The sequence below is a fragment of the Serinus canaria genome, chromosome 2, assembly GCF_022539315.1.
Source record: "Serinus canaria isolate serCan28SL12 chromosome 2, serCan2020, whole genome shotgun sequence".
In the NCBI taxonomy this organism is placed as follows: domain Eukaryota; kingdom Metazoa; phylum Chordata; class Aves; order Passeriformes; family Fringillidae; genus Serinus; species Serinus canaria.
The window spans coordinates 19,881,124-19,897,588 of record NC_066315.1 but is presented as its reverse complement, the minus strand read 5'-3'; the positions used below and the strand labels follow the sequence as shown (position 1 = coordinate 19,897,588).

At 36.9% G+C, this 16,465-nt stretch overlaps 1 protein-coding gene across 1 annotated transcript; it reads left to right on the top strand.

Annotated features, from left to right (window-relative positions):
• Positions 1 to 95: 95 nt before the first annotated feature.
• Positions 96 to 16,150, top strand: ARL5B (ADP ribosylation factor like GTPase 5B). The gene is made up of 6 exons (XM_030236673.2): positions 96 to 272; positions 7,732 to 7,792; positions 8,938 to 9,085; positions 10,742 to 10,825; positions 12,492 to 12,643; positions 14,534 to 16,150. The coding sequence occupies exons 1-6, from the start codon at positions 227 to 229 to the stop codon at positions 14,580 to 14,582; spliced, it is 540 nt and encodes a 179-aa protein (XP_030092533.2). The 5' UTR covers positions 96 to 226; the 3' UTR covers positions 14,583 to 16,150.
• The last annotated feature ends 315 nt before the right edge of the window (positions 16,151 to 16,465 follow it).

Genomic DNA, 16,465 nt, shown 5'->3' with positions numbered 1-16,465 from the left:
ATGACGCCGCAGTGACGCGCGCGGGCCGCGCCGGCGGGGGCGGGGCCGTGCGGCCGTTGGCGGGGCGGGGCGGGGCCGCGCCGCGTGCCCGCCCGCCCGCTCGCTCGGCGCTGCCGGGGCCGCTGCGGAGCCTCCGCGAGGGAGTTGGGGGAGTCGCTGCTGCTGCCGCTGCTGCCTGGGGGAGCTCGGGGTGCCCCGGGCGCTCAGCGGGAAGCCGAGGCCAGGCATGGGCCTAATCTTCGCCAAGCTGTGGAGCCTCTTCGGTAGCCAAGGTGGGCGCGCGGGCCCGGGCCGGCGGCGGGGCGGGCGGCGAGCGGAGCCCGCGGGGCTGCGGGGGCCGCGGGCAGCCGTGGGGACTCGGAGCCGGCTCCGTTCGCCGGGCTTCCCCTGAAGGCCCGCCCGGCCAAAAGTTGGGCTTTGCTTTGTGCAGCGCCGTGAGCGCTGGTCCCGCGGCGCCTCATGCTCCGGGTCGCTTTGTTTGAGTTCTCGAGGTGGTCCCTCCTGTCCCCTCCTCCCTGGCCGCGTTAAACGCGGCGTCTGCCCCAGGAGCCCTTCGGGCGGTGCGCGCCCGGCATCCACGGCGGCCGGGACTGCTGTGCTGGACGATGACGGTCCCTCTTGGCTTCGCCGATCCTCCTTTTTAAGTCGGGGTCTGTTATTAAAATCGTGTTGATTTAGTCTTTAATTAAAAGGGAAAGAAGGACGCCAAACATGTAGCGGCCTTCGAGGTAAAGATCTGTTTGTGTTCTGGCAAAGGTGTTAGTTAAATACACTTAGTGACCCAAGAAAATCAGTTCTCCAGCCAAAAATAAAAAGGTCATAAGGGGATAAGTATCGCTTTCCATCGCTTGCCCAGTTCATCCAGCCCTGCAATCATAGCTCGTGTTCTAATCCAGAGCTCAGAATTTGGGTCTGCCACCACCTTCACCTCAGATGGTTATCATAAAAGTAGAAAATTATGGTTTATCTGTTAATTTATTTGTTTTAATGCTTTTGGTTTACTAGCCAGCTTTGATTAGAAAATTAAATAGTTACCAGTAACGTCATTTTGCCTGCTCCAAGCTCAGGGCCTCGAGGAAAAACAATATGAACATTAAATTCATTAATTGTTCTCAGCAGGTTTCCAAATGTGTTCCTCATTTCCACTTTAAAGTTATTGAAAATGCAGATAAGCCTTTTTTGTGCAATGCTCTGTTGCAAGTTTTTGGAGGCAGATACACCTGGTGTACTTTAATAGTTTTCTGCCTGTGATTGCACATAACCCAATCTAATTCTGTACATACCAAAGCCTCAGTGTGTGTGCGCATTAACATCTATGTGTCAAACTGTCTTTCATGGAATGGGATTGGGATCATTTGATTCATAAATGATCATTTGGGATCATCCCAGATCATTTCTTTTTCTCATGCATATACCATCCTATCCACATCATTCCTGAAGTCTTCTAACAGTCTTCTGAATTTGTTGCTAATATCTTGTTTTTCCGAACTGTCAAACCTATTTGGCAAGACCCAATGTTTCCCCTATCCTCCAGAGAAATATTAAGTACCTTTTTTTTGTTTTTATCAAGTAGTGCAATCTGCAACTCCTTTTCTTCCATGAAGTACTCCAAAGACTCCGAAGAGATCTGTAAGCAGGGAAGTGATCAGCAGATAGCTGGTGGCATTTAGTATTTGCCTCTATAGTAGGTTATGATGTCAGTATTTATCTTCAGGAAAACATTGTCTTGGTTATTGTATATTATTTCCTGGAAGAAAAGTTATTCTTCATTGTGAGTGACTCTGGCTGGATGCCAGATGCCCACCAAAGCAGATCTATGACTCCCCTCCTCAGCTGGACAGGGGGAGAGAAAATACAGCAAAAGGCTTAGGAAGGAAAGGGAGAGATCACTCGCCAGTTCCCATCATGGGCAAAACAGACTCAATTTGTGAAATAAATAGGATTCATTACTGATCAAACCAGAACAGGTTAATGAGAAATAAAACCAGATCTTCTGAACACCTGCTCCTCCCTCTTTTTTTCCCAAGATTAGCTTTATTTTTGGTTCTCTACCCCCTCCCTGCAGAAGGGAACAGGGAATGGGGGCTGTGGTCCATTCATCATGTATTGTCTCTGCCACTCTGTTCCTTATGGAGAGGACTGCATCCCCTGTTCCATTGTGGGATCTCTCCCGTGGAAGACAGTTCTCCATGGGCTTCTCCAATGTGTGTTCTTCCCAAGGAGTTCTTCATTCAATTCTTAACTGACTGTTCCAACATGAGTCCATTTCACGAGGTGCAGTCCTTCAGGGACAGCCCATTCCAGCATGGATCCCCCACAAGGTCACAAACCTGCCAGGAAACCTGTTCCAGATGGGCCTTCTCTCCACAGCTCCACAGGTTGTTGCCAGGAGCCTGCTCCAACAGGAGTGTCCAGTGGGGTCACAGTTGCATTTGGATCTACGTGCTCTAGCGTGGGGTCCTCTCTGGGCTGCAGGTGGATCTGTGCTCCCCCATGGACCTCTGGCTGCAGGGGCACAGCTGCATCACCATGGGCTGCAGGCGGATCCCTGGCACCTGCAGCACCTCCTCCCCCTCCTTCTGCACCAACCTTGGAGTCAGCAGAGTTTCTCTTACATAGTCTCACTACTCTGTCCTTAATTTCTCCTGTGCAATAACTTTTTCTCATGTTCAATATGTTATCCCAGACGCATTGCACTTGTTGCTGGTGGCCTTGGCTGGCATTGGCTGAATACACATTGGAGAAGTTTGTAGGAGTTTCTCAGAAAACACTGTGTAGTCCTCTCCATTGTCAATACCTCACATTGCAAACCTAATATGTTCATGTATTTAAATGGTTAATGAAATATTAGTCTCACAGTTAAATAGATGAGATAATATAATGAAATATTTACTCTTTGGCATTTATCCCAATAAGAGACTTTAGGGTGTGTCCTGATCCTGGTTTAGTGCTGGATTTGTCTTTTGTTTCATTTTTGCTTTGTTTTGGGTTGGGTTCTTTTTTTGTTTTTTTTTTTTTTTTTTTAATCTCTCTTCTTGTGTAACCACAGAAAAGAAAGTGAATTTCTTTTCATGGCCAAAACTGAAATTTCATTCTAGAAAATTTGCTTCAAACATAAGTTTTTGATCTAATGGGAAATTATTCTCCAACAATACAACCGTCTTCTCTAAATAATATCCTTACTAATAATAAAGCATAGTAATTTCTGAGTTTATTTTGGTTCCTCTTCTAGTTACATCAAATCTTGATAGTTCCTTGGAGAATTCACAGGCTGTGCTGTGAAATCGCTTTGTTGAGCAGACTAGCACAGTAACTTACACACTGATTTTGGCTGTACAGAGGGAGTATTCCAAATATGCAAACAGGGTCTGCTGTGTGAGGATCATGGTATCAGTTCTTATGGCTGGTGCGAGTTGTGTGATAACCTGCAGCCCTTGGCAAAAGGAGAGGTGAAACTAAGCAAAGATTTAAAAGTTCCATCTGTGTTCCGTCAAGTAGAGCAGGGGGATGAGGTGTGTCTAAGTCTTTCAGCTCTCAATATATATTGTCTCATAATCAAGTAGTAATTGTATGATGTGAACTGGAGATACTCATAAAATAAACAGTTGGCTTTAAAATAGACTTTTGTCATTTTTCTAGGTGACCTTCTAATGTCTTCATGATAATTTTCCCTTTTTTTTTTTTAATTGAGAAACATTACTCAAGTATTGTTTTATTTAAAATATCATTCTCTGCAGCCATTTAAAGTCTAGTTGCTAAATTGCATAAGTTCAGTTAAATTTACTTTTTGGTAACTTATTTTCAGAAGTTTTAAAAAAATCAGACTCCAGAAATGACCTGCTGAAGCTCCAAAAATGCTGAAGCTATGATTCAAGTGGCACATTCTTCTAAGCAACATGTAGTAGTGTGGATAGATGGTGGAGCCATTAAGTTAGTGCCTGTGTTAATGCATGTCTGAGTAAAACTTGCTTGACTTACCATTTCATCAATATTACCAAGATAACTCTTAATTAAACTGTGGGTTAAAAATAGAAGGGAATGTCAGCAACCCTGATAAAGATAAATGACTGTTATCAATACCTTTTTTTTTTTATGTGGAATATAGAGTTCTTTGAGAAGCTCACAAATCTGGGGTTTACTTAGTTTTGGAACGGTAATTATTCAGCATCTTACAGGTTGCTCTGAATAATTGCTACAGTTTATTAAAAAGTTGCTTTAAGAAAAGTAATGGTAAGCTCTAATTCAAGATGATTGAACTTCTGTAACTCCACAGTTTATTTCACCTATCCTTACTGGCAGTTCCCAGTCAGTTTAGGAGAGACCATTATCTGAAAAACCAAATGGTTTTTGGTTCCTCTGACTACTAAAAGTTATTGACAGCTTCTGTACCTCCTTGTAATCAAATCTGGGGATGTAAAAAAATACAAAATGTATTTTAGCAGTTCTTTTGTGCTTAAGACTCTAAATTAGCTGTTAGTGTGCAGAATGAAACTTTGTATTGAAACTTCTTTGACCTCCAGAATTATGCTATTCCTCCTGCCTTCTTTCTAGCAAACTTCTATCTGCATTCTGTCTTCAGCTCTGAGGCCTCCAAGGTTGTTGCTCTTTGGAACCAGATACGCATTTTGTTTCACAGCTTGAAAGCTATCGATACTTATTCAGTAGTCATTTCTTCCAAGTATGTTAGAAGTCTCATCATTTAAGTATTTAGAATTTTTTCATTTTTATTTTTATCTTTTGCAAAGTAGAGAAAAAGGCATGTTGGGAGAATTGAATATTCAGCTTTGGGCCCTTTTATCACATAGATGAGTAAGGAAGAAAAGAGCATATTATGTCTTTCTTTGAACATCTGCCAGAAGATAATCTTCACTGTCCTGTGTTTTTGTAATACTAAACTGCCACAGATTTTTTTACCTGTATTACATATCAGGTTTTTTAAACAGTATGCTAGAAATAGTTGATGAAACCAAGAAGTCCTTGGATTCTTTTAAGGAGTGGTCTAATACTGTCTTTTCTTTTTTTCCCCTGCATATGCCTACTTCTGCTTTCCCCATCTTCCCTCCCTCTTCCTTTGTGATTAATAAAGACCCTTCTGCTCTCTCAACTTTGTTATGGATTTTCTTCTTCCTTTGCCAAGAACATGGTGGACTGGGAAGAAATTCATGAATACAACCTAAACTGAGTTTGAATACCAGCCAGTGAAAGGGAGAAACTTGGGTTAGTCTGTAAGTACAGAACACAAATAAATCATTGCCTATGATTTACCCAGTAACTGTCCTTCCCCCTAAATGTGGCATCTATCTTCTAGTTACTCTTGTAAACAAGTAGCTGTCATGCTAAAATTCTGTTCTGTCTTAGTTTGGTAGTTTTTAAACTCACATGTTTTTCCTCTAATGCACATCTATGTGTGATTTTTTTGTTTTCATCAGACTAGACAGCAATTCAACTTTTGAATATGTTTGTAAGTGAAGAGTTTCCATTACTATAGATCTGGAATCTGCTACTTGTATGAAATACCCATGATTTCATCTTACTCCTTTCATGCCAAGATCACTATTAATTAACACTTGTGGGACTGTTTGTGCTTATTCAATCACTGTATGAAACACCATCTGACTATGAAGTAACACAGATAAGCTGTCCCTTTTTTTTTTTAGTGTTGGCCCATTCACACTTCAATGGCTTTCAAAAGCAGCCATCTCAATGGAGTTTTTTTCTTCATTACTTAGTGTGATGTTGTATCATCCAACACTCCAGTCATTCATGCCCAAGATGATGTGTTCTGATGAGACAGCAGTGGAATGCCTGACTGGAATTTATTTTCTTTCTTGAAAATAATTTAGACAGAATGCTGCAAAAGTAGAATAATCTTCCTGGCAATAGTTGATAACATGTTTGGTTTGGAAAAAATGGGAGGGTATTTCTGTGTTTGGACCTTTGAAAGCTTTTTAAATTTAACTATATTTGAAGATGAGATGGACAGTCACGCTACTAGGCATGATTTATTAGCCTTGAAAGTAGAGAGGATTTCATACTATTTATGTATTGGGAAAGGTTATTAATTACCGATGCTGCTGTTAGTGGGGCTAAATGTACTCCTGCATTTACAGTCAGGAAATGTTCTTTTCTTAGCATGTGTTTACAGGATGCAGTAGTAGGGGAACTGGCACAGGGAAATACTTTTTGCCATCTGTTATGATCCTATTGCACAGCAAAACTTACAAAAGTTCCGAACAAGAAAATATTTTATTACAGTAATATTCAGTATAAAAAGACCTAGGTTACTTTTTAACCAAAATGCTTTGATTTTTCCTTAAACCACCTACTTTTGGGAGAAAAAACATCAATTTGATACTTAAAATAGATCTTCTGATCTACTAACTTGTTTGATCCTGTAAATCAAGTGTGGTATTTTGTAAGAAATCTTTAAACTGTGAATCATGTTTTGCTTTGAAATAAGTGCCCTAGAATTGTAAATATTATCTGTTTAAAAGTGAGCTAGTTCACAGAGTTTTTATGTATCCATTTGCAAATTTTTCACTCTCAAGTAGTTTGCTTATTTTTGTCAGTAATTGGATCAGTATGCTGTAGCTTCACACATGTAGCAAAAGAACCACTTATTCTAAGTGGCTGTGATACTGGATTTGAAATTCTAAGAGGGATTATTTACAGAGAAGCATATAAATTCTGGAGGACTTTCTTACTGATTTTGTTTGGTTGATTTCTGTTTTGTTTCCCCTGTGCCTGGAAACAAACAGTATTGCAGCAATTTTGAGATCACTATTTTGTATGTTGAACTTTGGCCTCACCTGGAGTACCATGTCCAGTTCTGGGCTCCTCAGTACAAGAGAGTCATGGACATACTGGGGAGAGTCCAGTGATGGGCTGCAAGGGGGATGAGGGACTGGAATGTCTTGCATATGAGAAAAAGAGGTGCAAAGAGGGAGAGCCAGACTTGGCTTAGGGCCCAGTCACAGGACTGGGCACAAACTGAAAGGCTGAAGTTTCCTCTGAACATCAGGAAACACTTTTTCATTGTGAGGCTGACTGAGCAATAACCCAGGCTGTCCAGAGAGGCTGTGGAGTTTCCATCTTGGGTATATTAAAAACCCATCTGGACATGGTCCTAGGCCACTGACTCCATGGGCCTGGTTCAGCAATGAGGTTCGACCAGATGCCCTTCAGAAGTGTCTTCCAGCCTTGACCATTCTATCATTCTGTGACTTTTCAGTTCAAAAGTTGCAAAATTAGAATCTGTGGCCTATTCAAAATACAGTTTCTTCTTATATTTTACTCTGCGAATAATGGTGGTGCCTTAATAAATGGTTGTTATTGATCCTTGAATGTTTGGGTAATATCTTTTGCAGTCTTTGGATATTGTTGGTGTTCTTAGTATGATACACTGCTATGGATTATATTTTTTTTCATTGTACTTTTCTTTCTAAAACTAGATGTTGTAGAATAAGTAATCATTAGTAACCATACCTTCGTTAGATTTCCAGTGCTGACTTTTCCTGAGACTTGAGTCTCAAGAGAAGATTAGGCTTTGTTTGACTTTTTTTTCCTGTCCTGAAGTCACCACTAATCTATGTAAAGTATTGATATAAAAGAAACAAGCAGTTGCTTTCTTCAGTAAGGGAGAGTGGGGGGGTGATTAACCAGAATTATAATTATTGCTGTTTCCACTAATTTATTTTTGTCGTCTTCTTCTTTTTTTCTTTTAATATGCAGAGCATAAAGTAATCATAGTGGGACTTGATAATGCTGGAAAGACTACTATTCTTTACCAGTTGTAAGTATATGAACTAGTTGTTTTTCTGTTTGCATTTTTTTACTTATCACAGTTTAATCTTTGAAAATTCAGCTTTGTAATCTGGTGTAATCTCTGGGGTTCTAGATCAGACTTTGCACATTAATGGTATGAGTTGTTCTAAACAGAGTAAATGTTTAAAGGATAAGTGAAGGAACTGCTGTGCTTTAAAACTGAACTATAAATTGAACAACAAATTTGTACATCCAAGCCCAAAGTAAACTGCAATTTTTTTTTCCCATGAAAGCCTGTCTGAATTTGTATGCATAGAAATAATCCTGTTTCCAGAAACTGCAGAAAAGAACACGATTTTTATATTTATAAAGCCACCCTGCAAAAATCCAAAAATGTTTCCAAATGTTTCTCAATGCCAGTGTCTAAAATTTTTGATAGAGAATTCCTAAAAATAGTATTTCAGCTTTCCCAGGTCTTATGTTACTCATTTTCAATAGCATCATTGCACACAAATCTTAGCAGCATTACAAGAATATCCATAATAAATTCAAGAGTGTTGTCAGGACCATAATTACTATTGTAATTGTGAAAAAGTAGGAGAGTATGGATAAATTAATATCCTTATATTTGGATATTAAAGCAGTATAGTGTGCTTTCCAAAAAGACTTTCTATTTGTGAGCATTTTGAACAAGGTTAAAGGTGGAACTGAGAAATTTTCAGCTATGTAACCAAACAGTCCTTTGAGATTTAATATCTAGTGACTAAGTAGAGTGCTTTGATAAAATTATATTCCAATTTATATTTTTCACAGTTTAGTGGTTTTGTATTTGGCATCTTTAGAATAGCAGCTCCTACTTTAAAACAGTTGCATTGTAAGTGTCTGTTAATGCCCTTTAGAAAGACAGTCCTCCTATTACACTTAACCATTTGTTATGCCTTTTATGTGCTTATTTTTCCGTGCTGATTTCTTTAAACATGACTACAGTCACTGCTTTCTAAAGTTTAAATTTATAGCTTTTTAAAAATATGCCCGATTTTTAAATAATTTTTAATATTTTTTAACATTTTTTACACATATTACATTTCTACAAAAAAATTGTGATAGCTGAACTCTAACAAGCCTTGTGGATTTTGCTGATTGGTCTTTATGGTGTGATATTGTTTCCTTTAGCTTAATGAATGAAGTGGTTCATACTTCTCCAACCATAGGAAGCAATGTAGAAGAAATAGTGGTGAAAAACACTCATTTCTTAATGTGGGATATTGGAGGACAAGAATCATTACGGTCATCGTGGAATACCTACTATTCAAACACAGAGGTATGGAAGATGCTTTGAAATCTGCAAATTGAATAAGTTTGTTTGAAATTATATTTATTTATTAGGAATATTTGTAGACTTCTGTAGAGATTGCAGAATTGTTGCAGATTGACTGTATTGTTTTTACATTCTAATGAGGGAGAATAAAATCAAAAAGTGTGAGGTATCTCTGGTATGCAGCCATTTTTCTGATAATATTTGAAGCATTTTTTCTGTGTACTTTACTGTAGTGTTGTTTGATCTATGCTGTAAGCTGTGAAGTTGGATTTTTCCTAGGCAATCAAATGATAATGAAATGCATTTTAAATCAGACTTTTTGCTTACTTTTTTAAAGTAGATTAAAAAGAAAATTTTGAAATGTAACTTGCAAATTTTGTGATGATTTGCAGTGGTCAACTGGACTTCTGTACATCCAATCTGAAATGGTTTTGAAATAATGATAATTAGGAGGAAATGAGGAATGAAGGAATAAGGAATAAAGGAATGAAACTTTCTCTAAGCCTAGGCAGCAGTATTTAAACAGCTCATCAGCTCATAGCTTTTATCCAGAGGAGGAAGGAAAGTCTTGCTGTGCACTACTCTTGAGGTACTGGCAGAGCTGCTGTAGCTGGAATGGTTGGAGAAGAATTCTGCAGCAGTTGACTTGTGGGGTTTGTTTTTTATGACTGTCTTTTTTAGGCCAAGAGGTTGTCAATACAAAAAGGCCCATGTAATCACTGAGGGCTCTTCTTGAGACATCTACACTGATGTAAAATATTCTAGACTTCATTTCTTACCATTTCTACTAAAAGCAGAGACCTCTTGTAGATATTACTCATTATATAAGTATTTCATCCTCTTGTAAAATTAGGTTTATTATCTCTTCCTTTTTCTGTATGTTTTTCTGTGCTCTTGAAAAGAGGTGAGATCAGTGATCTGTCCTAGATCTACTGTAAGCCTGATAATGACATCTCAACTTTCATCTCTAGTATTTTAGACTAATTTTTTATTTTATCTGGAAAACTGCAGCTGCATATAAGAAACACATGAAGATAAAGAGATTTCTACCAGCATTATCTGGTATAGGGCCATAACTTCTTGGCATTTATCCTTTAAGTATCTTTGATTTTGGAATTTGGAGAGATGCATATATTATTTTTCCGATGCTTTTGGGATGTTCTTCATATTCTGTCTAGCAAGTGTTTGAAATCCAGTGCCTTGTAGTACTTGGAAAGAAGAACTTTCCCTTTACTTAGATGCTTTGTCTGCTGGAAACAGTTGAGGAAGAAAAGAGATCCCTTTACTATTCTAATCCTAGCCTCCCTCATATGACTAATTCTATTACTGTTCCACCTCATCTACTAGGCATCTCAAAGTCACAGCAGCATTAAATTGACTCAGGTTTTCATACTTTGTGGTCATTTTCAGTGGCTAATGAATCCCTTTAATTTTATAAGGCAAAGGGATTTGGAGAATATGTTGGAGAATTATAGCAGTGATTTCGAATCCTCCTTTTTTGCTACTCTCTTTTCTCTCTTTTGTCACTTTCTCTTTTCTAGTGTCCTCTGAAAGAGTTTGTCTCCTGTAGGAAAACTAGTGGTAGTGATCTCTTGAAATTGTGCTTTCTGTAATTTGTAGTTTGTATTTACATATTATGCTATTGGTGTTTTTCCCTAGTTCATCATTCTGGTTGTTGACAGCATTGATAGAGAGCGACTTTCTATTACAAAAGAAGAACTTTATAGAATGCTGGCTCATGAGGTATGGTGGGGAGATGGGATAATAGTTTTGTTGAGAACAGTTAAATAACATTTCATGTTTCCTATGCTGGCAAAAATAATGCCATCAGAAAAAAAAAATTGAGAATAAGTGTGCATCCATGTTGATGACTTTTTAAAACCATGTAAGTTATAAATAAGGAGAAAAATTATTATGAAGCACTCTTTTAATAGGACTTGCTTGATTGTAAACAAATCAGTCTACTTTGCAAATGTTGAACTGGAAAAATATGTTATGCTTATTAATGTAACTGGGTATTGTTGTCCTTTACTACTGACTAGTTCAGTTAAATGGCTAAAATTTCAATAAACATTATTTTTTTTAGTTTTTATTTTAGAGAAATGGAATTGCCTACTTTTTTTTGTTTGTTTTAATCCTGTTCCTTAAAATTAAGCAGTATATATCATACTATGGGAAAATTAATTTCAGTTCATTTTCTTTCAGAATTATTTGTTTGTATTTTTATTATAAGTTGTCCTGGGGACTGTTCAGCGTTGAGTCAGCTCACTCAAACCTCCTAAATTAACTTGTATGTTTGCTTAGGTAATATATGTTACAACCTTTTGTGATCACTCTGAAGCTGAATTGAGGTTGTTTTAAATCTAAATGTTCTTCAATTTTGAAAGGAAAGGATTTAGTACAGTGCAAGTAACCCTGTTAATTTCTCTGAGAGACTTGTGTTTCACATAAGTGAGTTTTTGCTTTGCAGTTTACTATTAATTGTAGTTTGGGTCTAATAGTAAGGAATAAATTCTACTACCAAAAAAGGTGGGAAAATTACATCTTGTGCTGAAGTTTTCCCGTGTAGTTTTTTGGTTTCCAATTTCAAACTCTTAAGAAATTGTGATCTACCATCTCTTGAAATCAGTTGGTAGGCCTAGACTGGGCTACTTGTAGGGTTGAATTTTCAGCTGTAGATCATAAAGCTTTGTTGTTTTCAGGTTTTTTTTCCTTGGTGGAAAAATACTCTCAAAATTTAACATGCATTCAAATGTATTGAACACTTTTAGTTGCAACTGTCAGCTTCCTGAGTATTAGATTTGTTTACCCTTCTGCTCTTTTAAAGCCATTCATTCTTAGTTCTTGTCTGTTTTGAATGCTAAATTCCATGCTGAAACAAAACAATTTTAATTAGTTATTAAAGCTGATGCAGCATTATTAAAACTCTCTTTTTGGAACACTATGGTTTAACTTTTAGGAATTCAGAAAGCTTTCTTAAATTATAACTGCTTTAATCAATGCAGAACTTCTTTAATGCGGTGGAAGGAATTTCAAGGGATTGATATCTAGCAGGCTTTTCTATTTGAATAATATTTATTGTAGGACTTGCAGTGTTTAACCAGAAGTAATTCCGCTGGCTGAGTGGTTTGGAGCATTATAAAATGTATTTTGACAAGATTTTCATTAGTTATGTATGAACATGTGGTCAACAGCAAACAATTTGATTCTCTGTGGTGGTGAGCACTTCAGAATAAATTAGTTTTTCAGTCTTACTGTAACAAATACTGAGTATAGAAAGACAGTTAAAACTCCATGCTCCAGTGTAATTGTAGATTAGCTTGGATACAGTTCTTTTAACAAATGAAGCTAGCACAATAGCCTTTTAGCTGTGTGTACTAACTGTCTGAGTACTCTGAATCATTTGCAGGATTTACGGAAGGCTGCGGTTCTCATCTTTGCAAACAAGCAGGACATGAAAGGCTGCATGACGGCTGCCGAGATATCGGCGTACCTCACCCTCAGCTCCATAAAGGATCACCCGTGGCACATTCAGTCCTGCTGTGCTTTGACAGGAGAGGGGTAAGTGCTTGCTGCTTACTATGGCAATTCCTGGTAAATGAGAATACTCTTTAGAAGCCTGCTGACACCAAAGTGGCTTTTCTGAAAGTTCATATTTTCTGAACTTTGCTGTCAGAGGGACATTTTGAATTTTTCGTAATTGAACCTTCTGGGTTTTTTCATAGCTCAAACTCCAAATTCTTATGAATGTCTTCCTTTTGTTGTTAAAAAGCCCAAACCAAAAACCAAACACCTATGTATGCAGCTGTTGACATAGCTGTCTACACTCTCTGTGCTACACTCTTACTCTTATGTGTCTTTTTGTATTTGAAGAATTAAGCTACTGTTCTCTTCCTTTATATATTAACTACAGAAAGCTTCTAAGCTGGGAGGTTGAGGTGTTTTGGGGTTTTTTGATTAGTCTTGAAACATAGTTTTTGATGAAAAGTTACATAGATCTTTCATAAAACAAATTTTTTACCAATATTAAACTTTGTTTATATCTGGCTGATGTAGCTAATTTTATAATTTGCATAGCTTATGCTAACAATTACTAAAATGGAATGCTGGGCTAGCCTTAGATCCTTAGTCTGTAAATATAAAAAAAAAAAAATTTGGATACCTTCTAACAAGTTGGATAATGTCTTGCTTGTATGGTGTGAAGTATACTGATTTTTCATCTTGGTTTTTAAAGCAGTCTTGCAATGTGTGATATTTAGGGGGTTTTTTAGCTGTGTTGTACAACCTTTACAATACCTTGGTCTTGTGACGTCAGAAGTCACAAATGAATCCAACTGAGTATTTATGAAGGGAGAGCCTCTACCTCTTTTTCTAGCATGAAGTGTTGTCTAATGTCATGGAGATGTCTTTTAGATTGAACAGTGGCATTAACTTCCCTAGGGTGGAATGTGTTAGTGAGAAAGAAGTGGGGGTTTTTTTATGTGGTGGTTGTAATATTTTATTCTAAGAGTTAACTCTACTTACCTTCTACCAGTTTTGCTAAAGTCACTTTTGAGTACACAGTTTATGGACTATCTAAGATCTTCAACCAAGTTGACATTTGAAGAAAAATAATAATTAATAAATATGAGGTTTAGTTTAGAAACAGTGGCCGTCCTAGGCTGCTTCTTTTGTATTGTAAAACAAAAAGTGATGAATATTTAGAATACTTTGAACTATGACAGTAGTGAGATAAACTTAGAAAAAACATTCCCAGAGTTAGATAGCCGAGCTGAGTCTTCCTTGGGAAGATCTGACAAGAATCTGGGGGGGATCAGCCTGATGTGAGTGAAGCTAACATTCTTGGATAGCTAAATACTGATTTACTGGACAAAGGTAAAGCTCAAAGGGGTATAAATTAAGTAACTTGATCCCTAGAAAATCAAAGGAAAGTCTATCTTCTAAAATGGAAGACTTTTAAATAGAGATGCAAATTGAGTTAGGAAGCAGATTAGATTCCATGCCGTCTTAGTATTCAATATAAACACACTTTTAATTTTTTAATGTGATTTTGATATACTGTCTTTTCATGAAACAATTCAGTCTGGATAACCTGCTCTTGATATTTTAATATTAGTATGTAAAGGTCTAGCTTTCTGTGGAGCAAGAAAAACTTTTTTCTTTTCGTGTACTTGCGAGTAAGCATTTAAGGATAGTGTCTTTTAGGTTTACAAGGAAAAAAAATTTGAAGTGCTGCCAAGCTTCAATAATACAGAATGCTTGACCATTTTCATGCGTCTAAAGCCTAAGCAGACTTAGTTTCAAACAGTTTACTCTCTTCAGCTTTCAGTCCCATTTCCAGTTGATTTAATTTATTTTAAGTAGCTGTTTTTACACATAAAAGCAAGTAGAAAATACCTCCAAGATGCTGGAATAGAACTTGTACCAAGTATAACATCTCTTATCTTTCAGATTATGCCAAGGCTTGGAGTGGATGACTTCCCGTATTGGAGTGAGATAGCTTTTTTGCTTTTTTTTTGCCTTTTTTTTTTTTTTTTGGGTATTCCTCCAAAAGAAGAGACTTCTATTTATCCTGTGAACATGTACATTTTTCTGTACTTCTGGCTGCTAAGGCAGTGACCAATGTTTAATTTATATCAGCCAACCTCTAAGCTGTACTTGAATCAAGCGCAGTTGAACTGAAACACAAAAGTATTTTCTTAACTTTTTTTAATACACTAATCTTCAACTGGATGAACATATGTGAATCTGTTTTTAAGCATTGAAATTCCTCTGAATGTGAATTCTAACATTTTCAATGATAGCTTTTTAAAATCTCTTTTGTCATTGTCAATATTTCATATTTCCTCTTTCTAAATAGTTGTATAACTTACTAACATAAATGAGCACATTTTATTTAATAATTGAAAGTAGTGTTTAGGTTAACTTTACTCTGCCATAGCTTTAACCTCAAAGGATAACCATATCTCCAGCTGGACTTCCCGGAATATTAGTAGAGTTCTAGTCAGCACAAGAATTAATAGTTATGAATGCAAATTTTTAAGTGCTTAATGAACTAGTTATAGTTAAAATGGTGGTGGCTTTCAATCTGATATACAGTGGAACTTCTGCCTTAAAAAAAATCTCTTTCAGTCTCAGTTTTTCTGGTATGTTGTTCTAGGACACTCTTATATTCTTCTACTTGAAGGTACATCTGTGTACAGTGCATAAAAATATTATTACTATGTGCTGGTGTAGTCATTTAGAACTTGAATACCTTTTCAAAGATAAATGGGTAATTAAATTTGGAATCACAGCAGCCAGTGTTATGTGTAGACTTTCTATAGTCTGTTAAAATTTTAAATTCTGGATACATGTTCCTTCCTCACCTTTTAGTGGGGGTGCTGTTTTCTAAATGAATACAAAATCAAAAGGGAAGCCAGATCTATAAACAAAAAAAAACCATGGTGCTGTATCTGTAGACTTCAGAGTGAAGCTAATCTCGACATTTATTTATCTACTATCATACATGTTTTCAGATTCTGTTACAGAGAACTTATTTTGCCTTAATTTTTGTTTTTGGTCTTATTTGCACAAGCAGAGAACTTTTGACAGTGTTTGAGTTAGGTTACTTCACCTGAAATTTGAAAAACAGGTGGTGAAAGAGTGGACCCAGTAACTGTTAATTCAATTTGAAGAGAATTAAGTTAAATCTAAAGATAATCTAAAGATATGGAGTTAATTGAGAACATTAAGCATCAAATAAACCTAACCACCTGTCCCCCCAAAAACTCCACATGAGGATTTAAAAAAAAAAAAAAGACAAATCAAAACTGATAGTGGACACCCAGTTCCTAGCAAAGTCCCAGCAGCAGTCAGGTACCCAGCCTATCTAAATGCTTGGAGGTTTTCCAGAAGCACCATTCTGCACTTCTGCATGCCTAAAAGCCACATGGAGTTTGGTTACCTGAACTGTTTTGCAAACTGACTGTAGGCCTTTGATGACAAAATGTTTTTGTTTAATCTTGTTTTGAAAATTTAAGCACACTGAGTTTTCTTTAATAAAATTTTAAGCTTTGTAAATTTCAATTTGCTTCCATTTTATTTAAATATAACTTAATGCAATTTTAAAAGTATCAGCAAATATGTTGTTATAAATGTTGGAAAGACTTTGAATACATGTGGAAACAGTGATTGGTTGAATGAAGTTGTGTATTATTGCCAGTAAGAAAAAGTCACATTTAGGACTACATTGAGTGTAAAGTCAAAATAATTTAAGTCAGCAAAAAGTAGTGTATGGAGAAAAAAGATAAATGCAAGGCAAGATTAAAATCGATATTAAAGTTGCTTGCTGTGATGTTCAGCTGTTTTAATGTGTGAAAATAAGATTTGTTTTGCTCTTAG